The sequence below is a fragment of the Aulonocara stuartgranti genome, assembly GCF_965226115.1.
Source record: "Aulonocara stuartgranti genome assembly, chromosome: 22".
Classification (NCBI taxonomy): Eukaryota; Metazoa; Chordata; class Actinopteri; order Cichliformes; family Cichlidae; genus Aulonocara; species Aulonocara stuartgranti.
In genome coordinates, this window is record NC_138957.1 from 20,223,323 (window position 1) to 20,248,038 (window position 24,716).

Sequence of the window (24,716 nt, forward strand, 5' to 3'; positions counted from 1 at the left end):
AGCCTCATATCTGCGGCTGAAAAAAAGGGGGCAGAGTTTTCTAAGTGGCAGAACCACCTCACGAGTCTCTTTCTCCTCACATTAATCCATTTTAGGTCACACTCATCTCTCCCACGCATGCACATCTCAGCTTTTAAAACCATTACGGATTTAGCTGACAAATGACATTTTCCCAGTCTTAATGAAATGATCTGAGAGTCATTCCAGGGACGCAGCGACAACCAATTCCAGCACTAGACGAGCTGGAACGTGCCGCGTTTTGCTGTGTGCCAGCAGCGGCACAAGTGAAGCTTATAGCTGCCACAAATGTAGGGCAACACCGAACGAGAGCGCTGCATAGCCGTGGGGTCATGCGAGCTCTGGTGCAGTAGGGTTTCTTGGCAGGGACATATACAGAAGCATACATGTCAACACTTCCATACAGGAAATCATGCATAATGATGAATTTATCCTTGTGCGCGCACAAAGTGCAAATTCTCCATCATGCAAACGCGCAGAAGTGCACACAAAACTCACGCATGGACACACACATGGAAAGTCCCTTCTCAATTACAGTAACAGAGGAGCGCGCAGAGATGCTGGCACACTCCAGCGGCTTCAGGAGCTATATCTGTGCAGCTTTCCACCTCGCTCATTATCAGGATGATAACTTGTCTGTCGCTGTCAGTCGCCCACACAGCGACTCATTAGAACCAATTACTCCATTCACTGTCTGAGCAGAGAGAAAGGAGCCACTTCTCTCTGCAGGACCAGGACTGCTGAAGAAGCCCAGACACCGACAATCAGAAGTGTAAGATTATAAGAGATATGGTATATCTGAGACTGTGAGCAGGCTTTGTCTTGTGATGATGATGGAGAGCGCCGTCATAGATGAGTCAAACAGGAAAGCACACAGAAGAAACTCTTATCTCTCGAGAACTTTATCCATCTCTAACTTTTCGAAACCAACCCCGGGCTATGAACGAGAATACATCATGTGACAGAGTGACGATCACTGCTTAAGAATTCGCTTCTTTCACAGGTCTCAAGACTTGCTTTGGCTCGTGGATCACCATGAAGACTGGCCCCATATCCCTGAGTCATTGAATTCCTTTTGTTGAATGAGCTCTTTTGTTTTGTCTTTTAGAAGAGATAACTAATATGATTCGTACATGGATGCGAACAGATGTACACGTCTTCTCCGTGTATAGACACTAGTATGGAGACTGTATAGAGAGTTTTGTTTTTGTGGGTCTAATCTCCCTTTCACCATTTCTGTTTCCACTTGTCAAATTCCCCTTGTTATCCCCTCTCCGTCGATGATGCCGGCATCACAGACTCTTGAATGGTGCCATCTGCATGTGTAATCCTTTAGCTCAGTAAAGTTTGTCTTAATCTTTTCATTCATTTATTTTGTTTTATTGTAATTTATAAACAGTAAAACTCAAACTTTCCTTTACTAGAACATCTAACAACAACATCCAGGTGATGCTTTAGAACAGGGGTCTCCAACTCCAGGCCTCGAGGGCCGGTGTCCTGCAGGTTTTTGATCTCACCCTGGGTCTACACACCAGAATCAAATGATTAATTCATTACCAGGCCTCTGCAGAACTTCAAGACATGTTGAGGTAATTTAGCCATTTGAATCAGCTGTGTTGGATCGAGGACACATCTAAAAACTGCAGGACACTGGCCCTCGAGGCCTGGAGTTGGGGACCCCTGCTTTAGAAGTATTGAGGTACTTACTTTTGTACTGTTTATAACCTATTTATTAAATGCTGACATAGAAGTAAAGAAGTAGCACCATGATGTGTCATTTTCAAACCAGTCTTTTATTCACCGTGTGACCCAGATTACAGTTTTAGAAATAAGTAACTCCAGCTGATCATTGCTGAACAGCTTAGCAGAGTTCCGCTTACCGTGAGCGCCGTTCCTGTAGTGTGCTGAAACCCGCAAACGACTGGCTCCGGATTATGCCATTTGGCCCGCCGGGGGAGTGGGTTCCGGTCGCCATGATCTCCGGGACTCGTGACGACACTCCTGCAGAAAAGGCACAACATGTGCAGGATTTAGGATCGGGGTCAGTAATGCATGAAACATCGTCAACAGTGAGGTTACCTGGAGTGCCGCGAGCACAAAGAAGGCACACTTGGTGATGCTTAGCACTCGGAGCCTGTGCTAACATGCCTCAACTCCTCTGACTTATTTGTCACATACCTCAACTGTTACTGTTATTCCTCAGGTGTGTGTCACAAATCATGACGTCTGTCACTTCAAATCAACTATGTGACAATAAGCAATTCATCAGACTGACAGCTGTTTAACGTCACGCAGAAGTCACTACATACGCCACACATCTGCTTCAATGGGCCATTTTTGCCTTCTAATCACCACATTTGACTGATTAATTCCACAGACAGCCCAGTGTTTGGCGTGTCTTGTCTTCCACTTCTGTAGTTAAGGCTTTTTCTTCCTTTTTTAAAATCACTGTGCCTATATTTACCAGCAGCAGTCTGTCAGCTTTTAGCCTCTCCTTAAGCCGGAGATGTGGAGTGCAACATGATTCACGTGGGCACTTGGGGAGCAAGCTGAAAATAGATGGCGAAACAGCCAAATTTAGCTGTCAGATAATGATGTAGCAGAGATCAAGCGCCCAAAGGAGGATTCCACTGAGATAACTGGATCACAGTTTCAAACGGCAGTGTGAGAATTTGTCCAGATCGCTGTGCTTCGGTGGCAGCAGGCTGACATTTAACCTCAAAGCGCAGTTTAGAAAAAGTTCAAAGAATTAACCAAGGAAAGCTTCCTCATACCTCACGAAAAAGCAAAAGAAAGGAAAATAGAGGAAAGTCTTTATAGAGTGAAATCTTTTGTTTTGGTGCGTCAGAGGTCAGCATGGGTCAGAACAGCTGGAAAAGGTTATAGATGTTGCAGAAAGACACCGTGATAGGATGAGAGAAGAGACTGAAATCAGGTCCTTTAAATACCAGGACATGCTTGTTAAATTCTATTCATATACTGAGATGAAAGCACCGTGTTACTCGAGCAATACCCCGCCATCTCCACAGGTGTGCAAACATATCTTCACATACTACAACGCTTTCCTGAACTTTCCTGCACACGCTGCTTTTCCTTGCTTTAATGTCAACTCCCTCTGCAACATCACAAGACAAACGGCAACCTGGAACATGCCCGAGTAACAAACAACATCTCAACGTTGGTGACAATAACATGATAACTGTAAACTTTGTGTGAGTCAGAGGAGGCTCGATCTGTCTTGTTAATCTGTATTGCTTCTAGCCTAATACAGAAATGCCTGAAGGAGAAGAACAGAGAGACACATTTGTCACATCAAATTAAACTTTACTAACAAGCAGAGGAGCTTGTCTCAGTATTCAGCTCTCCTCTGCGTCTGCTTCCCCTCCTCTCACAAGCGACACAAACCATCCCCCAGGCGTACGAGTTAAAACAACTTTGCCAAATGAAAGAAAACTCTGGATTTGTGCTGCTGCTTGTAATCATACCCCACTTTTGTCCTACTGGATCCATCTTTATTTCTCCAGAGGACGTCTGTGTGGGGTGGTGGAGCAGGGCAGCACACACATTAAGCCTCTGTCTGTGGTACTACAGGCGGCCAAACTAGCAACCTGATATCAGCTCCTTTGGACTGAGGACCACACAAAGAACCAGCACGCGGTCTGAGGAAAGACTAGATCCTTGTTTTGCAGAGAAGCAACAATAATGTAGCGAGACTGATACGGCTGCGACTATTAATAGCAGCTAGCTGCCTAGAACACAGAAGACCCTGGTGGCTGTGACCGAGTAAATAGGCGATTCGGACCATTGCATAGACAGGCGTTACAATCCTAGTTTTGTCAGGATTAGTTAGAAAATATAAAATATATTTAAAATATATATCTTTACAGACAGAAGACCCAATATTTTATGTTTATTTTTATATTTTAAAAGTGGCTAAAGCCATTTTCACAATTGTACTAAAAGGTGTATAAATCAATATTTTTACATTACCAGCCGATCAAATTACTGCGTAATGTAAAACTTGCTACTCCTATTGCACGCCTTTGCAGTTCTCCTCCAACCAATGATCTGCAGACTTTTTTTTTTGCTCACTGCTTTGAAGTTTGAGCCTGAGAACCCTCCAGAAACTTTTAAAGAATAAGTACAGCAGTGATAAACTGACTCTATACTTCCGCCCTGCACTATCATTTCGAGCATGACTCAGGTCTTGGTGTCGAAACTATGTCTGAACATCAGATACCCCCTTCGCTCGTATTGCACCACCACTGTATAGCTGCGCGGAGAACAAAGAGGGCGTTGCAGTCTTCGGTTCTCGGTTTTCATTTGTTACCCAACTATTTGTGGCACTTTTCTTGCAACATAGAACAACAGCATTGCCTCACTGAAGACATTTACTAAAAACGAGTGTTGCTCTCTCTGCCTTAAGCGACACTGGATCTTCACCTCTCTATTTGCTGCTACATATGTAAATGAACAAGAATGAATCCACATACACTTTCATCTGTATCAATGAAAAAAAAAAAACAGATCCAAAAGAGTTTTATTTCTCTCAAGAGCACAAATGGTGTTAAAGATGGTCAGCGAAGTCTCAGTGTGAAGACTCGATGTTGTCATTTTGGTGTTTTGAACCCTGAAGTGACAAGCGAGCGCTTAAATAATGACGTGTCAATTACAACTCATTAGCCAGTAAACAAAACCTGGATAGTCCTCCTTTCTGACTGTAACGATACCGTCGACCATAATTTATAAAATGTTTTATTCAGTGACTGAGCCGAGAAAAGACATTTTTCCCCATAGACTTCTTTACAACTTGAAGTCTTTTTTTTTTTCAAACCAGATGACTTGCCCCCTGCTGGCCGTTAAAAGAATGCAGCATCGCTTTTCAGACTTGGAAGCTGGCAGCACATCCATCTTATATATACAGTCTATGGTCACGACACAAGGACACTCCACACCTCAACTTTGATGTAGCTAAGAGTACTAAAAATCTGTGATATTAGAACCACTTACCTGCACTTCATTACTGTTACTCGCACTGATATGTGCAAAACAAAACCCAGAGTAATGCTTCTGGTCTAAAATATACAATTGGAAAGCAGATTTGTTAGATAATGTGATGTGGTCACATTATCGGGATATGATTCTCCTGAGAGGCGGTAATCACCATTACTAGCCAAAACACAGCAAAGGAAGAGACGTTACACGAGAGCTGCAATTTGCTGTAATTCTCTGAAGCTTTTTGGTCCATTTTGGTGTCTGGATGTTCAACAAACACACTTTTCTGCCTTTCTGTACATGTCTCGCGGACTTTCTGACTCACTCTCCTAAAAGAGGAGCAGTGGGAGGGAAATGATGGTACATCCAGTTACCTAATGCTCTCTGGATAATAACAGAACAGGCCGGACACTGTTTACAGCACTTTCAGAAAGATCTACTGTATTTAGACAAACAAAGATGGAGAACGAGAAGATGTGCTCACTAAACTCCATACACAATGGTACCAGATTATCCCCCGAGTATCCTGATGTACACACAGCCTACGGTGAGGACGCAAGGGAATAACTCGGAGTACTTCTCCCTGCCATCAGAGAAAACTGCTGTAAAATAAGAGTACTCACACGATTCAAACACAGAACAGCTTCACAACGGCGTGCACACTAAAACTCTGGCACTGCCTGTCAGGCAGAGGCTGTATGAAACTCAAAGAGTGTTTGTCCTACATTCATTTTCAGGGACTCGCCCACACATTGCTGGATAAATGTGGTGCTTTATAAAAGGTAATCACCTTGTCTCTGCGTGCTCTCAGAACTCAGAAACAAAGTAAATACCTCACTTTTAATTATCAAGCAAATTATCTGCACCTATATCTAGACTGTGAGTTTCTCCAGCTGCTACAAACAGGCTGAATGAAGATCAGCGGTTTGTTACATGATGAGATGATGAGCCAAATAATCGATTTGCTGATCAACACCATTATTTGATCAGCCATTTACAGTTTCTTGAATTTGACAAACTGACTCTTTTTAATATGTTATGATTGGAAACTGTATATACACTCATTGGCCACGTCATTAGGTACAGTGGTTCAATTGCTCATTAATACAAGTATCTAATTGGCAAAGAAATTGGCATCAATTCAGTCCAGTCATGGAGACACGGTCAAAATCACCCGCTGAAGTTCAAACTGAGCATCAGAATGGGGGGGAAAAAAAAGGTGATTTAAGTGATGTGGAACATTGCATGGTTGGTCTGAATACTTCACAAACTCCTGATATGCTGTGATTGTCCCACAAAACCATCTCTGGGATTTATAGAGAATTATCTGGTTGAAAATACCTTCGTGATGTCAGAGTTCAGAGGAGAATACCCAGACAGGTTTGAGCTGACAGGCAGGTAACAATAACTCAAATAACAATCGTTGCAATCAAGGTACCCAGAACAGCATCTCTGAATGTACAATGTGTTGAACCTCAAAGCTCATGGGCTACAGCAGCAGAAGGCCACACTTGATGCCACCCATGTCAGCTATGAACACGAAACCGAGGCTACAACTCACCAGAACTGGAGAATAGAAGATTTGAAAAACGTTCCCTGGTCTGATTTGTCTTGATTTCTACGGTAACATTAGCAGGATAGGGTCAAAATTTGGAGTAAACAACTTGAGAACGTGGCTCTACCCAGCCTTGTATCAACAAGTTCAGGTTGCTGGTGGTGGTTAATGTGTGTGGATATTTTCTTGGCACTTTTTCGGCACATTAGTACCAACCGAGCATCATTTAAATACCACAGCCAACCTGAGAACTCTTGATGACCTTGTCCATCCCTTTATGACCAGAGTGTACTCAAAGCTCAGATCATCCACACTGGTTTCTATTGAAGTCTCAGTGTGAATGGGCTCCAGAGATCTTTGAGATGTGCTGGAACGGGAGATTCACATCATGGATGTGCAGCTGACAAATGTGCAGCAGCTGTGTGATGCTCTCATGTCAATATGGAAATCTCTGAGGAATGTCTCCAGAATGTTATTGGATCTATGCCATTAAGAAAAAAGCACCTCTGAAGACAAAAGAGATCCAACTCTTTAGTTAAAGCTTAAGCTAATTAAATATATTCCAGTTTAAATTCCTCTCTAATAATGGTTTAAAGGCTAATTAGTCAAAGCAATAGGAAATCTATCAAGCTTTTACTCTCTTGTAGGGGACAGCTGGTGTGAGTAGTGTGATAAATGTTCACACTATAGTCCAAGCTTTGGGATTTTCTAAACTTTTCAAAAGTATTAGCAAGCTCCTTAAAAAACCACAACATTTAAATAGATGTTTCTCTCTCTCACACACACACACACACACACACACACACACACACATAAAGGGCTGAGTTCAACCACTGAATCATGAAAACCTTTCCTCCGCACCTCTTAGTGTCACCGCTCATCTCGTCTAAAGAGCCTTTCAGAGCGAGAACAACAATACCCACTTGCAGTGCGTCCTGGTTTGGTGCCAGGCGTTACCCATGCTGAATACAGCTGCCAGTCAGGCCATTCAATGGTCTTTCATCGCAGCCTTAAACACCCTCATGAGTGTGTTTGTGTGACTGTGGGTTTTTTTTTTTGGAGGGTCTTGTAAGCATCACATTAATCAGTACTCTTAGCTGCGCCTTGGCAAGACTGGACAAATTACAAATATGCAATTAGCAAAGGAGAGGTGGCTGGAGAGAGCAGTTGCTGTTAGCTCTGCAATGTTCACGTACATTAGCGTATTAGCACCATCACTGAGTGATTCTGTGTGAGGGAGAGAGACAGCCCTACTGAGTTAATGAGGGTCGAGAGAGCCTCAAAACTAATAGTGAGAGCCAACTGCAAATACAAAAGAGCTTCTTCAAGCAAAGTGGGATATGTTTTGGCAAGAGTCACGTGGTTGACATCATCAGCTGAGCTAGCATGATTGCTAGTATGATTGCTAGCATGGTCATTTTCCAGCATGTGCCTTTCCAGCTCACTAATAGGTGTTTATAAACCACCAGACCACATAGACACGGATACGAGGACAAACCTACTGCTTTCTTTATCTTTAACCTCAGTAAACACTTTCCTGACAAATTTCTGATCTTAACAGCTCGTTTAAAGTCTTATTTAACACAGCATGATGTTGATTTTATGACTTATGGTCACTAATAGAACAAAACAGATGCTCAAGCAGGATATGATTAGGAGGAAATGCCACCATTAGCACTCAGAGCTCTTGGTTTCTCAGTCAGATCTCCATGTCGCTTATCTACTTTCAAAACTTTGTCTAGCACTGTGGTGGGGCGTGGTCTGCGGTCCCGTGCAGGGAGGGTGGACGCATCTGCACGGCATCCTTAATCACGCCCGCCAAGTTATAAACACAGGGACTCAGGGGTTGGGGTTTGTTGTGGTGGTGTGATGCAAATGTTAAATAAAGATGGCTCATAACACGGATTTGTGGTCCCGTCGTGCCTTAATTCCACCACAAGCACTTTTTAAAGTTATAAAGTGCTTCACAGTTTGGATAAAAACACATTAACCTCCTAGGACCTGGCGTCCACAGTTGTCTAGACCAAAATACTGCATTTTGCTCTACAAGGGCCTGATATCCACTTACGAGGACATTATGCTGCCACTGTTCTATCGAAATTTAAAATCAAAATCTTATTTTTGTCAAAAACAAAAATCAGGTTATTCTTTGTTTTTACATTCACCAGGTCCCAATCAGCCCAAATAGCAAAGAGAAATTAAAAATGCATGCCATGAAAGAGTTCGAGTCTTAGGAGGTTAAAAAGATTCATATATGCATATGATACAACCTCAAAAGCATGATCACCTCTGCTTTCAAAATAAGAGCGTGGAACACCTGATCAGATGATCGGACAGGCCAGCTGAAGATATAAGGTCTCAGCAGCTCTGCTGTATAAACTTTAGCCTGTTCATGTTGTGCTTTGCATGTAATTAATACATATTAATTTAAAAAATGAATTCGGAATTTCATTAGAAAGCACTGAAAGGAAGCAACAATGAAGCTTCAAAATGGAACTTTGGAAACTAATGGTTAAGGCCTTCTTTTATATACAGTCTATCAATTTTCAATAAAATGAGCGCTAGCTTCGAAACACTTGGCTTTAAATCCATCCTTGCCTTTGATGTAGTAGTCTTCCACCGAGAGTCAACAAAAGAACACTTAACGCAACCATTTCACAATTTCATCCTTTCCTTCCTCTGCATTTCAGCATCAGCAGTTTTCTAACATCCTCCACAGGAACATGTGAGGCAGCTGTTCCTCTTAATCATTTAACCCCCCCACCCTTCATTCATGTTTGTGAGGTTTCACCCGAGTGACTCAGATATCTGAAGTGATTTCACCCAGTGTCATGATCCAAGCAGCCAGGAACACACAGGCACAAATGTAATCTTCAAAAAAATGGGTTTTATTATACCCCCAAAATGGACAACATGATTACAAAAATTCAAAATAACAAAAAATAAAGTTTTTAAGAACCAAGTGGGCCCATAAAAGAGGTTAACTTAACAGAACGCTACTCAAAAGTCACTTAACAAAAACATAACTCAACAAACTGACCTGCCCAAATGAGAAACAGCTCCAGTTATATAGCAAATGAATAAACCATTATATACACCAAAGGTGAAAACTAAAGAGATAACAGCTAACCATCATTCAAGAAGAACCCCATTCCCCCTGCATGATCACAATAGATGGTCCAGTCCACTTTATTGGCTTCTGCATTTAAACCAGCTCCACCCTCAGCCTCCTCTTTCAGCCAAACCAGGAAGGACTGGAGCGGAGGTCAGGTAACTAAGTATCTCAGTTGTGTGGTTGCATGCATCCATCACACCCAGAATGGTCTTTTCTTCACTGACAGTGTGACTCACTTTCTTATTCTTCTTTCTGTTGTTTTGCTCCCTTTATATTCATCTCACTCTGCTCTGACTCCCTCATCCTCAGTCTGTGCAGCCAAATCTGTCAATGGTGAAGCATGAGGGGGCACTTTTCTCTCCCCATGAAGAGCATGAATCAGGTAAAACCATAAATAAAGGGAGACAAGGTGTTAAAATATGGCACTGCAAAAATAAGCAGCGATTCATCAAGAAAAAACCAACTAATATTTGGTGTAATCGTACATGTAAACAAACTCTGCCGTGCATCTAAAACGTTGCTGAATAATAATCACAGCACTTGCTCGCGTTGTGCTCGTTTGCTGTAAACTGCACAAAACACACCCTCACTGTGCTCGCTGTTCTCCGTTCCCCGTCCTCTCTTATACAACAGTCTCACCCAAACTCACAAACATCAACATTTAACTTCTGAATAACCCTCAGAGTGTGAGAGCGTGTACGAGTGTGTATTTACGTGCAAAAACCAGTATCAGAACCACAGTGCATGTTAATGAGAGAGGGCTAATTCTTAATGCCTGTATAAATTAGCCTCACCATGGCAACAGCAGACAAAATGGGATGAAGTGTGTTACGTAAAACAACAGTTATGAGCCAACTGCCAAGAAGTAGGACACACACACACACACACACACACACACCCCCTCGTGTTACAGGGCCGAAGCTTTTAAAGCACCAAACCTGCATTTGGAGAAAAAAAGCTGTTGTTTTTTTTGGTATATCCTGAGCTTTTAAAGATGCTGCTTTCAATGTCATTCAACACATAAATACATCATTAAAAGTGACTGTGCTGCTTGTCATTATTTCCTTCTTTTCTTTTATCTCATTGTGCGTACAAAAACAGAAAGATATTAGAAAAACAAGAAAGGCAGGTGCTGATAACAATGCAGAAAGGCAGAAATATGTAAGATGATGCAGCAGTCCGGCTGAAACAGTCAAGTTTGTGATAAAACAAAACCAACTGAAGCGATCGGCGATGACTGGAAGTGAAGTAACATGTTCCAACACAGCCTGCAGGCTGCAAGCGTGTGCCTGAAAGCTGCGCAGTTATCCATGAGTCCAGGTTTGTATAAACTGGTTCAGTGAGGAGGGTAACTGCTGGTCTAGCTCCAAGCCGGGCTAAACTTGCTGCAGGCTGCAAACCCAGAGCCAAAAAATAAACATGTTGTTTCCATCTATGATTTTCTTTTCCTGTTCACAATGAAAAACCAGGTGTGTCACATATGCGAGAGCATGTCAGCCCATCGAGAACAGGTAAAAAGGTTCAGGGTTAGCTGTGTTTTGGCTAATTTTGAGTGCTTGTTCCAGTACTGAGGGTGCACCAGACAAACTGCAATGTTCTCCATTGCAGTGAGTGAAAGAAGTCAAAACGGGAAGTAAAGCAATCAGATTTTTCTCCAGAAAGAATGAGCTTTTTCAATACGGAAGATCAATTCCACCAACATTTTTTGCCATCAATGAGTAAAACTCTCAGGTCAGGAATCTCAAAATTTCAACTTAATGACTCAAACTTCTGAGAAAAAACTTGATCTTTAGAGATGATTTAACAAAGAAATGTTCATATTTTATCCATATTTCAAGCTGTTGCAGCATCTTTCCTTGTATAATTTGGGACTCTCTGTGTCTCTGTCCTGATGTATCACTGAAATGGAAGTAAAATGTGACAAAATTGTACACGTGTGTCCCTTCAGCCCAGCTGAATCATCCATGAAGCAGTAACCTTTGCTGCTGAAACATTTAGCCATCTCAGAGGTGCAGAGGTGTTTACAGCCTGGAACAAATAAACAGTTTACCACATTTAAGTTTTGCTTCGCCTTCCCATCATGATATTATTGATTAATTATTAAGGCTTGATGTTACACCTTAAAGACTCTTTGAGCAAATGGTGGAGTTATTAAGGATTTGATCCAAGATGTCCAAGTTCTTCATCTGTCACTGGTCATTTGTAAATCACTGTTATATTAAATGAGACATGAAAAACAACAGATTTTAAGTTCACCTTGCTACCCGTGCTTGCTAGCTAACATGTTTGTACCATGAGCCATTAACTTCCCAAAATGCTACACACTGCAGATTAAAAACAGTGCTCCCCATCTTTTTAAATCGAGCCTTTATCACAAAACTAAAACTTTTCTGCATCTAATAAATAACTTTGTAACTACGCTCAAGGGTTACCTAGGCAACCGGAGCCTGGAATATCTGCCAGGGACCAATCGGTTACAATCAGGCCACATATCAATGGCAGTCAATTCAAATGCTCGTCTTCTGTCGCTGCTCACAGTCGCTGAATCTCAGCGGCGTTGCTGCCGCTCGCTTCCTACGTGGACACGTCTTTATAAGTAATATGGTACATTCCATGCATGTATTAGTTAGTTAAGATTAATTTCATGATGAAAGGGAACATTTATCACTGAATGTCCCGGAAAGAACAGGTTTTAAATCCAAAACTCCCTGCAGGTAAAATATGTGACACTGACAAATGTGCTTAACACACCGATGCATAATCACAAGAACAGCCATGTTTACGAACCTGAGCGGGGTGCACGTGCAGATGTGAATCTACATTACTACACAGCACAAATCTCACGATATTGCTTCTTAACCCGATTCAGGATTTACACATTTACAGCTACTTTTACAAGGAAAAATGACTTCAGGAACAGGGAGCCTTATTATCCACAGTGCTGCAAAAGAGTGTGCGTTGCTCCCGAGGAGGAAGGTTTTATTCATCTTTACTGAAAAGGCTTCTCAAAGCTCACTATAAAGCTGGGAGGAAAGTGCTTTAAGATGACATTGTGGAGTAGAAAAATGTCATCTTTTGAGGTGCCGATGAAACACTTTTACTAAGCATGACTCTCACTTCAGTTTTCCCCACCAGCAAGAAACAATGGGTTAAACTACTGTCTGGTTGTAAGAATCCACTCCACTGAACTTCAACATCCTCCAGCTCACTGTTTAGATTCCAAAATCTAAAGTTTTAGTTTCGGCTCAGTCTCTCAGTCTCATGTTTTAGCTAATCAAGATCTCACAAAACTGCTGTCTGCTCTGAAACAGGAGAAAGAGTTCCATACAGACTCACTGGTGAACACAGTTGAGCACTCAGCAACATAAAAGCCAGAAATTTCCCATAGAAGAGGGGAAAGTGATGTTAAAGGGAAAGTGCTGCAAATGCATTCAGTCAAGTGCCCTTAAGTGGCTAAAAACAGTTATTACAGATTTAAAAAGAAGGATATTTTATGCTTTTCTTTACTTTCTGCCATATATATTTTGTTAAGACCACCAGTGTTTGTGCACGCAATCAGTGTGAGCCACAGCTCAGGATTCACACTGATTCAGACAGTCTTTTTTTCTTGTCTTGGCCCTGCAAGGTGTCAGTCAAATAGAGGCAAGTCCCCAATATGTCCGTTTTAGCAGAGCAGCCCCGACCACTCGCTTCTGAGACCTTTTGTTTGCAAAGTGCAGCCAATCACAAGAAAGCTGGTTAAAGTGTCCATGTCCTTAAAGTGAAAGGGGTCCAAAACCAGGTGTTACCATAATGAACACAAAAAAAAAAAAACATAATTTAAAGCCCAATATGTATAAAACTAAGAAGTAAAAGAGGGGCAGCCAATCAGAAGAAACTTTGATTAAAAGAGCAGAGGAGGTAATTTATATATGGCCAGCAAAATAAATATGGATTAAATATGGTTTTCATATTCAGTCATCTGAACTCATTCTGCTACCTAGAAATTAACATATTAGGTCCCCTATAAAGTTTTATGTTAATGTTTACTTAAGACGAATATTTATATATTCAATTATTTTATTTTCTGATGATAAATATATAGAGATAATAGAGAAATTTAAACTTGTAGACGACAGGTATAAATCTCTAGTTTGTGTAATCCAATCTTACCAGCATGTTATACGAACCCTCACATCCAGAAAGAAGGAGGAAGGTGTAGTAAATAACACGACTGTGGGACAAATGGGAATTTGTAAAAAGCTTTGAACCTGAAACGAGAGATTGACGCTGTTATGACTGACCATCATGTGCAGGATCATAAACACCATTTCAGAGTCACCAGCCTGTGATTCCAGGAATCCGTCACACAGAGAAAAGAAAAGAAACAAAAACTTCGTGTGTGATGCTGGTACCTGGTGAGTCGTCTCCACATGTGCTCACAGGGCTCTTTTTCCCCCCTCAGCTATCTCTTTGAACGGCCACAATGGTGGAAATTCCAGAAAGAACATAAATGTTCAACATGACACCCAAACACACATGTAAAGCAACACAGACTAACTCAGTTTGTTCAGGGAATCGATTTCTGTTTGGAGCGAGCAGTGAGACTATTCAACAGGAAGCTTCCACAAGAGCTCCCATTAGGGAGATAGCTCGCACTGATTCTTTTAAAATCAAAATTATACCAGGACAACAACAAATAAGCCGTTTTTACGGATGCTGGAACGATAACAACATGTTTTTCTTGCTGTTTATTCCTTATTTTGTTAAAGGAAAATGTTAAAGTGCAGCGATTCTTCATCAAACTATTTTTAAAGATTTAGCCAACGTAAACCTGATGTTATAAAACAGATATCACTGATAATTGTGGATGTTATCTTATCTGCAGCGTCACACACACACACACACACACACACACACACACACACACACACACACACACACACACACACACACACACACACACACACACACACACACACACACACACAGAATTTCAGCCAGTGCTAACATGGCTGATGATAAACTGATGCTTCCCTTCTCAATAAGAAAGACTGACTTCTCTTTACTCGTATCACTTCTTCTGACCAAAAATAGTCTCTCTGCCTGAAATCCTGACCTAATTAGTAATTGGTGACGGATTTACTTAAAAAAAAAAAGGGAAAAAAAAGAAAAAAGCTTTACCAGGTCATCACTGAACTGATCTGGACCCTATAAATAATAAAAAGAATCAGCTGAGAGTCGACTCAGTCATCTGATGCAGTCAAACGCTTTATTGTGGGAAAGACTGGGAACTGGATGCAGTGCAGACGGGACGTGACGGTACTGTGGTGGCCTGTGTGTGTGTGAGAGAGAGAGAGTTTTAGAGCGAGAGAGGGGGGAGGCCAATGTCAGCTCTATCACAAACTCACCACGGAAACACAGCACTGGCAGGTATTTTAAGTCCATATCGACCCGATCTATTCCCGATTTATCGATGTGTGAACTAATCAGTTATTAATAGATTTATTTATATCTGTCAGAAAAGTCAAAGATCATTTCTCTCCACCTTTTCACAACATTTAAAGACACCTGCGCCGCTTCAGACACCAGTGTGTGCGCCAAAATCTGCCCAAAAAAATCAGTAAGATGCGAATTTGGTCACTCCACTCCAATTATAAGTCATCAGGGTCCTCACGGCGCACGGGAAAAATTAAGAGCAGGATATGAAGTGGAATTTGACCAGATTAACTGAGGCGTGTGGGGCCTGAGGTTACATTCAGGCATTTCAGCAGGAGGGTCGTGCTGCAATCACTGTAAGCCTTAACAGTGAATGCATCCAGATTAATGATCTAGAAGATTCAGTCAAAAATCACTGAATGCTGCAACAAAATGAAGTACCTCAACAGCACAGCCACAGTGCGTTTGCTGCTGAGCTCATACAAGCTCACCTAACTTGATTGCAGAGTATTAATAAACCCACCCATCTGTGATGCTTAGTCAGAAATGACACAGATGGCACGGACAGGAAACGCTGCGTCTTAACAACATCACCCTACGCTCTGACAAAGAAAAAAAAAGGCTACATATGTTTTAACCAGGTGTTTGTTCTTCATGACGCCGACTGATCTATCGGCACAGCAAGAGAGCGAAAACATTTTCCTCGAAATCAAAAAAGGGGAGCAGCGCAGAAGATTAAGCCCCACGTTGTCTTCTTCTACATGTAAATAAAAAGGTACGCTTGATTAACATATCAGTGCGCTCTGAATGTGTGTCAGCATGAGAACCCGTTCCCTGCTTCCTCTGGTCCTTTGATTTGTCCGTCATGCGATGGCTCCGACTGAAAGTGGCCACCTATGCCGCAGCGCTGGAATGCAGTTACCATACAAAACAGGATTATTCAGCTTATTTCAGCTCCATTTGTTATTTTCAGTGGGAAAAGACAACAATGTTTTCACCGCTGGCAGCTGCTGTGGTAACACGATCTAAGAGTATCGCACAGCCATGTGTGAATCAGCCAGTCAGCGACAGGGTTTGCCACTGTGTCAGCTGTGAGGTGCAACATTTCTCTGGACTTATTACTAACAACGGGCCGAGATCAGGCCTGCTGACCCGAGTTATCACCGCTTATTAATGTTTAATAGGGTAAAAAACTGCACACAGTGATATATTGCTTAGGAGAAAAAAGAAATTTATGCAACATCTGACCACATTTTCTCTAAGAAAACAAGCAAAACATGACCTACATCCATAAAGCACATGCTTTCTGGCTATATTTGTTTCATAATACAACCATATGCCCATACTCTCCCTCTCTCTCTCTTACCAGCAATGCATTCAAATCTGTGGGTGTATTTCACAAACAGAAGTCATGGTGGATTTCTGTTCCATTCATTCCTCCTGTTGCCTTGAGTTAGCCATTACTATAATGTTAACGACACAAAAACTTACTCAGCGGCTGAATGAAAGAGAAAAATCACACTGTGCGGGATTTAAAAAAAAAAAAAAAAAAAGGCTAATGGAAAATGACAGAAAAAGAACATCATGTCCCTGAAAGCAACTTTCTCTGGTGCAGAAACACACTGAAGAGGAGAACTTTCCTTTCCCTCTAAAGTGTTATTTCACAGTTGGATACTTCAAGTTAACGTGGAGATTTCTGCACTGCTTATAAAGGAGATTCAGTAAGGAGCAGGGCAGCTTTTACAACCAGTGAACGCTATAATACATGGGTCCGTTTATGTGCTGATGTGTGACGTGTTAAAGTTTTGGTACTGGGTGTAGCTCAGAGAGTCGCTGTATGACAACAAAAGCGAAAAGATGACTCAGACGCTCACAGAGAAGCGCGTGGATGGTGCTGCAGATGCTACAGACAGGCAGCAGAGACGCTGCATCACCATCCATCGCACCAGGCATCGCATGAACTCGCTCACCTGCTCACACCCAAGCCTCTCCACGCACAGATGTTTCACAAAGCCCACATCTGGTCCAGCTGTGATCTCCTGTACGGATAACTGACATTTATTTTATGATTTCTTTTTTTTTATTATAGTGCGGCAGCTTTTATCTGCAGCCTGAAGCAGAGGATGAGCAGGAGAGAGGTGAGTGCGTGCGCTAAAGGTCAACAGCGCCGAATTTTATGTCTTTGATACATTAGCACTTTAGCCAATGCAGTTAGAAGGCAAAACATTTACGAGGGAAGGAAAAACTCTCTGACCTTTCTCAGCTGCTGATTATTTATTGATGGTAGGGCTGGGCGATATGACCCAAAATTCATATCTCGATATTTTTTAGCTGGATGGCGATATAAGATATATATCTCGATTTTTTTTTTTTAAGCCATAAAGTAAGAACAAAAAGAGAGTTCTTAGTCAAAGCTGTGTCCCAGATGTCACACAGGCACTTTTATTAACATACAGCACAGATGTACATGAAAAATTACTCAAAATTAAATTATGAGCATTCATTAAATAATCATGCTCCATAAATAAGAGAAAACAAGGTTGTTTTTGTGCTAAACAAAGAGCTCACAATTGTGCAGTCAAAATATAAACTAAAAGACGCTGAGCGTAATAACAAAGACAGATTTCACAGCTGCTCTGTTCCCAAGTTTTGCTGTGTGACTGACAGCCTGGAGTTTGAAATCCGCTTCATAACCACGTCTCTTACAGGTGCCATTTATGGTCCTTATACACACACAGTACGGTAATATTACGTTGATGCACAGTACGTATCACTCCGCGAAGCTCCTCGGTAGCCGTAATGCGCCGACAATCTATCAAGCGGTGCAGCTCCGTAGCTTACCAAAGTCGTACTCAAACATTTGTGACAGATTGCTGAGCGCCGTGTACCACATAAAATCGGTTCGCGGCCATCAAGCACAACCAGAATTCATACATAAGGCGCGCTGTCAACTTTTGAGAAAATGAAAGGATTTTAGGGTTAGCGCTGTTAGCTCGTTAGCGCGGTTAGCTCGTTAGCATGTTTAGCTCGTTGACGCCGTCCAGCCCCACGCATGGGGCGATGCGCAGTAACTCGTTAACGGAGATTTGCCGTGTCCGTCTTGTCGCTGCCTGCACGTGAAGCGATGGGGGAGGAGGGGGAGTTGTCTTCAGTGAAGGCGAGGCGGAGTAACGTTGCGTAGAGACAAAAGTGGACGAAAGAGAGGCAAACTTGCGGCTCCACAACTATAATTATAACGTAACATAGACTATATCGATATAAAGGATATTGTCACATCTTATATCTCGTATAAAAATATATCGATATGTTTTAAAAACTCGATATATCGCCCAGCTCTAATTGATGGTAAATGGTGCCACTGACCACTTAAAGAACTTTTACACTACTTAGACATGCAGAGCGGAGGAGCCGAGGATCAGTCACCAGACTGGAGGACAACCTGCTGAACCTCCTGAGCTAGAGTTGCAACAATCGCAGTCTGAAAGACTTGTAAGAATCATGAGCATAGATGAAACACTCTGAAGGCTGATTGATTTTTTAAATCTATAAAGCAAGTCATGATTTTAAGTAAACTAAAAGCAGGAGCGCTGGTTTAGCTCACTGGGTAGAGCGGGTGATAAAGCCATGGATAAAGCTAATGCAGAGGCCTTGGGCTTGAATGCACCCCGAGGCCATTTACAGCACGTCTTTCCTGTCCTATTGCAGCAAGAGTTAAAAAAATCTCCTAATATATATTGCAGAGAAAGATATTGTATGTAATGCCAGTATTTTCTTACATCCACGGGATTATCAGATCCCACAATTCCCATAATCCAACTTGATTTCCCTCAGCTTCCAGCCTGGTTTTCTTCCTAAAACCATAGCTATCCTCCCCATGTGTGCAGTTCAGTTCTCCTAAAATGCTGAATAGATTTTTAACAATCAGTTCAAAGATAACTGCATTCTCAGCTGTTGTAATGTCAAAAAAACATCATTACCACACTGAACGTATTTTGAGTAGCAGGTTTCAGTCATCCTTACAACGATTCCCCTCAGGACGAAGGAGTTACACATTCCAACCCCTTCTTCACCTTCTTAAGTCATCTGTCACCGCACAGCTGTGTGTCACAGACGCCCTCAAGCAGCTGAGTAATGGAAACGCCCACTTCAGGATGCCTTAAGTTGCAAAGATGTCTGTGACAAGATGTAATCACACGCATGCGGGAAAAAAAGGGTGCGAGATAGCTCACCAACGAGCAAAGACTGGAGGCAGGAGGCAGAGAAGACAAGTGCAGCTGAGAGATTCATCACCCTGGTAGGCCAGAAACGCTGACAGCTCATGCACGACTTTCTATCAGTAACTATGAAGAAAACTGTCAGGACTGCTGGCACCGGATGTGCCACCAATCTGTTAGCCTCATGTTGTCATGCTGTCAAAACAAAGACCCAGACATGAAAAGATCACGACACACACACAGACGTGAACCAACAGAGTGTCATCCAGCTGCTGGACTGCTGCAGAGGAAGCACATCAAACACCAAAACAGACAGATTATCAGCTTAGGACGCTAAAACGCTTATGACAATCATAACGCTGCTACTACCAACTGCTGCGGCCAGAGGTGTGTGCGTGTGTGTGTGTGTGCCAGTGTGTCTGATATCATGGATCTCCCATGACGTCTCGTGCAGAGCATGCAGCATGTGGTGCACACCTCACAGAACAGTAACGCAGATGTGGGGGAGGATTACCTCAGACAGACACACGCCAAGCTGATCTGCTCAGAAACAACAGGAGGAGGGGGTGAGAATGGGTTCAAACACCCTACCATAAATTCCTCATCTGCATCTACGCAGGAGGGCACAGAAAGGACAGGGGGGTAAATAGATGTGGTGGAGGAGGGTGGAGAAAGTGCCAGAGAAAGGAGGGATGGAGGGAAACTGATAGAAAAACACAATAATATAGATGGAAAACCCAAAGGGATGCCGAGCAAGCACTCAGCCTGATTGATGCCCCCCCACATACACACACACACACACAGAGCTGGACACTTATTAGGTCCATTAGCGGCACATAATTGTTCCGGTTTTCCATTTTTCATACATCACCACTTCTTACTCGTGTGGTCAGGAGAAAAACAAAAACATACAAAGAAAAGTACACACAAGCCTGTGTGTTTGTGTGTATGTTGTGACTTTAATGGGATATAACAGGTTGGCGCTTCTGCACTATTATCCACAGTCATTGTGTTTAAGCTGCACTGTTCTCAACACTGGCCTAAAGAGCTCTGATGTGTCTTTAGGCAGCTCAGTCCTCTGTAGCAATTCTATAGGCTAATCTTATTGTAGCTCCGCTCATTAATAAGCCAGCATTGGTTTCAGTGTCTCTCTTAGAGGGACGAGTGAAGCAGAGTGAAAGAAAAGACAAACGCTGCTGTGACACTGACTGAAAATGGTCACAGGAGGCAAAAACTGAGTCGCTGTAATGAAGCAGACTGTCAGAGGGGCCGTGGTGTCCACCTCAAACTCCCATCAGGCCCTCAGACACAAACCAATGAACGCTGATCGTATTATTTATATAAAAAGGTTAATGCAGCATGTCTGCTTTTAATACAGTTGACTAAAAGCTACACAAGATTAAGGTTTTACTATATTGATGTTATATTCCATATTTTTTATGAGCTTCCAGACCATCACGGTGTCCAACAATCATCCTCTTGTGCTTTAAATCAAACAAATGCGGCTCTGTGATCAGATTTTCTTAAAGTCATCTATGGTTGCGAAAAGCGGAATTAAATGGGTATAAGTATTAACCCCCATTTATGGCATTTGGTATTGGAGAAATTACGAATTTCTTAATTTCTTACTACTGATAAGTAGTGGTGTGCGATACTGCATATTTTGGTATCGGTGCGATACCAAGTAAATATGGGCCAGTATCGCCGATACCAATACTTTTCCATAAATAATTTTATATGTTTTTTTATGTTTATATAAATTGGTAGTGTTTACCTGACAAGCTTTCTACAAATCCCACATTTTGCTGCTGTCTCATTTTCGACTTGAAAATACAGCCACAGGGCGCTACTCTTCTTCTTTCTTCTGTTGCATTTTCTCTGTGCTGATGAACCTGAGCGAGCAACTTGCTTGTTTGTTTGCTTTGTGCGTCTAAGTCACGTCACGTGACGGCAACATCTAAACACAAGAGGGGGGGGGGGGGGGGGGGGGTGTGGCTGCTCTGCGCTGACACAGGAGCGGCGAGTCCGGTGACCTGGCTGTTTAGTCTTTGCCGAAACCACAGAATTGCAAACAGGAGCGGAACCTAAAGTAAAAAATCGATCTCACCAGGCTAGTATCAATCTGATACCGATACCGACTTGGTATCAATACAGTCGATATTTGGATCGATCCGCCCAACACTACCGGGCACTAGTACCATCAAAACCTTAAGGACACCCATCCTTTTATATGACAGAAGAAAGAAAAAGTATAGCAGGTCCATTTTAAGGTGAAAGTATACAATCCCACCTTGTGGTACATGAAATTCTTCTAAACAAGCTCTCCCTTCCTAGAAAGCCCAGGATGGACACCCATCAAAGCTGTCAGGGAGTGACCTAGACGTCAGTGACATTTTAGGCATCATTACCTCACGATGTTTGATCTGGCAGGACGTCCAGCTGAGGCTGGTGAGTATTTAAGTTCTGCAAAATAAATAATTAGTCAAAAATGAAATTGTAAATATAAACGTAAAGCGATACGACATCAATAACTGAGCGACTTTTCAAAAAAAAGTCTATCTGCTAATCGTGGTGTAACCACCATCAAAGTGACCTCCAGTAGTGACTCTTCCTGTCCAACTTAAAGTTCCTCTCTTATCTCATCTGACCCCGCCCACCTTCCCCGAGGATACCATCACCCTCCACCACTCCTCATTCCTTCCAGCTGATCCCTTCCCTCTGCCTCAGTCAACCCTCCACTCCCTCCACATACCACTTAACCCCAGTGTAACAGCTTATGACCCACCTTCTTGACACCAGAGTTCCCAGCTAACATGAAAAACCTCCCACACACCCCCTCTGAGGAGGCAGTGATTGTAGGGCCAGGCATGTTGGAACAGCCTAATAAGACTATCATCCTGAGATAACCTCTGACTTACAGCTGGCAGCTTTATCTCACTCCACATCCTAAATGGAGGTTTATCTCAGTTAGCTCAGCATGTGATGAAGCTCTTTACACAAACAGACATTTCTGCTAAACTTTGGAAAGTTACAAAGAGACTCTGTTACTAAAATAACACTAGACTGGATGTGCTCTGAAAACAACTGTCATCTACAGTATACCAGTGATCAGAATGACACATTTTCTCCACAGGGAGCATTCAAATTTCATCAAAGGACCGGAAAAAAAAATCTGCCTCTTGCAAGTCACGGTTTGTATCACAGCAGCTTCCCAGACGCAGGTTAAAAATGGAAGTCAGGATGAACTCAGCAGGAGTTTTGAGACTTTATTCTTCAAGTCGTCGTCAATATCAAACTTCTTCAGAGCGTTCGGAGCGTCAAAAGACTCCAATTGGATTCATTTCCTTCCACTGGGACTTGGAGAGCTTTAACTTTCTGCAGCCTACGGTCCTTAAGAAATAACTATCAGCTGTGAAAACTTCAAGGAGGCACTCCTCCTGTAAGAATGCAAGGCCTTCGTTTCCCCCAAAAAAACCACATATATGCGCACAGATGGAAAAACATATGTAGGTGCATGCAGTGAATACAAGCACACACACACACACACACACACACACAAGCAATATTCCTGAGAAGTACAAGTGGGTCTACTTAGGAAGAAAAAGGTCAAGTGCGCCATGTGTGAGACGCTGATAGACTTAAAAGCACTAAAATACTGTATTCACAATGGACTACCAGGTCATGCTTATCCTGTTTTGGCATTTGCATAACCTTCATAATGCGCTTCTGTTGAAGTATCTACATGAGGCGGTCAGTGAGGTCACACCATGGTAGAAAAATCAGCATAGTGACCAATACGTTGATTTAAAGAAGATTTGCTTTTAGCCCTGAAGTATGAAAGTGATCCCAGAGCTGAAAAAGAAGCCAATGAACAAGTGCCGAAACATGTAGTTCCTTAAATGACCACTTGAATGATCACTTTGTTAATAACTGTACAGGGGTGACTATTTTTTACTGCATAAAGCTTAAAGTTTGGCATTATCCAGAACGTGGATGCTTAGGGTAGCCTGTGTTTGCTGTTGTCTCAGTGAAACTAACTTCTTATTTTAGATCACAGTAAGTAACACGCAGACTTTGTTAGCCCAGCTAGCTAGTGGTTGCTGATAACTTGCCAGGTTTAGCCTCTCATTCACTTACAGACACTCATAAAAACAAACAAACAAACAAACCAATACAAGTTTGAGTCGTCCAGATTTTCAAATTTGAAGCTTCAAAACAGTATTTCTAAACAAATGGGTGATGTCATGTTAGTTACATCATCTATATACAGTCTATGTAGTAAACTAGCTCTCTCTTTTGGTTTTGAAATACAACCTATTATCAGATTTATTGGTTTTTATGACTAATATTTCTTTAGTATCTTCATAACGATACAAAAAAACCATCACAAAGAAATATTCTCTGCAGCACTACAAACAAAACTTCAAAACCTTATTTGAATGGTTTGATAAGTTGACAAGATAATTACAGTTTACTAAAATTAACAGCAATTAAATTAAAAACTTTGCCAAGAGTTTGGGCTTGGTTTCGATTTTTGAAATGGTGTTAGAGGGCTGCTGCTCAATAAAAAAATAATGTTGATGATCGACACTAACTTGAGATGGTTAGATTTTTTTCCAAGCAACAATGCCAAACTTTCTTTGGAAACGGCTTCAAAACCATAAACATACTTCCTTGTTTTATCTGATAGTGAACTGAATATCTTTGGGTTTTGAACTTCTGGTCAGATTTAAAGAAGAGTGACATCTAATAAATCTCTGGGCTCTGTGAAACTGGCAGCTGTCCCACTTAGTTGACACCAACGCTGCAGTGTTGTGTTTTGGTAGTTGAGGGGAAAACCCAACAAAATGACAGAGCCTCTGAATTTCCTCCAAACCACACAGTCATAATTCCTTTAATGAGGCTTTTGGAGAGAAAGAGAAGGAAATGAGTGCATGTGGGTGTGCTTGCCCCTGCATGTGTGAGACTCAGAAAGTGAAAGCTGGAGAGAGAGAGGGGGGAGAAAAAGGAGGGACGGTTGAGGCAGCAGATGCGGGGAATGAAAAGCTGGTTGTGGTAAAGTGGAGAGAAGGTGAGGGGGGGAGCATGTGTGAGAGTCTGGGAACAGACGCTGGTCCTGCATCCCCGCAGCCCATCTCAGCTTGGCACAAACACCCTACCCCTCGTCTCCAGCCCCCTTCAAACAGCTTAACCACGGCCCAAACAGCCTGGCAGCGAAGCAAAGCACTTCCACTTAACCATATCAAAGTCAGCCTGGCACTGCACTGAAAGAGCATTTAGCCCTGGAAAAAAAAAGAAAGCCCTATTCCTCAGAAACGGCATGAGCAGCCAGGATGGACGTTTGCGTGGTTTTATAGGCAGCCGATTTTCATGTTGTTTTGTTGTTATTTATATGTGTGCT

At 42.2% G+C, this 24,716-nt stretch overlaps 1 protein-coding gene and 1 long non-coding RNA gene across 9 annotated transcripts in view; one reads left to right on the forward strand and one right to left on the reverse strand.

Moving 5' to 3' along the window:
• ripor2 (RHO family interacting cell polarization regulator 2) overlaps positions 1 to 24,716 on the reverse strand; it is a 74,893-nt gene that overhangs the window by 29,055 nt on the left and 21,122 nt on the right. For all 8 annotated transcript variants that reach the window (XM_082522074.1, XM_082522072.1, XM_082522073.1 and 5 more), the window contains one exon: positions 1,899 to 2,019. In XM_082522074.1, coding sequence (XP_082378200.1) covers positions 1,899 to 1,993 — 95 coding nt within the window. In that variant the 5' untranslated portion in view covers positions 1,994 to 2,019. The remainder of the gene's footprint in view (positions 1 to 1,898; positions 2,020 to 24,716) is intronic.
• LOC309698038 lies at positions 18,136 to 23,584 on the forward strand. Its single transcript, XR_014273987.1, has 3 exons — positions 18,136 to 19,395; positions 21,650 to 21,763; positions 22,449 to 23,584. It is a non-coding gene; the product is annotated as an uncharacterized lncRNA (long non-coding RNA).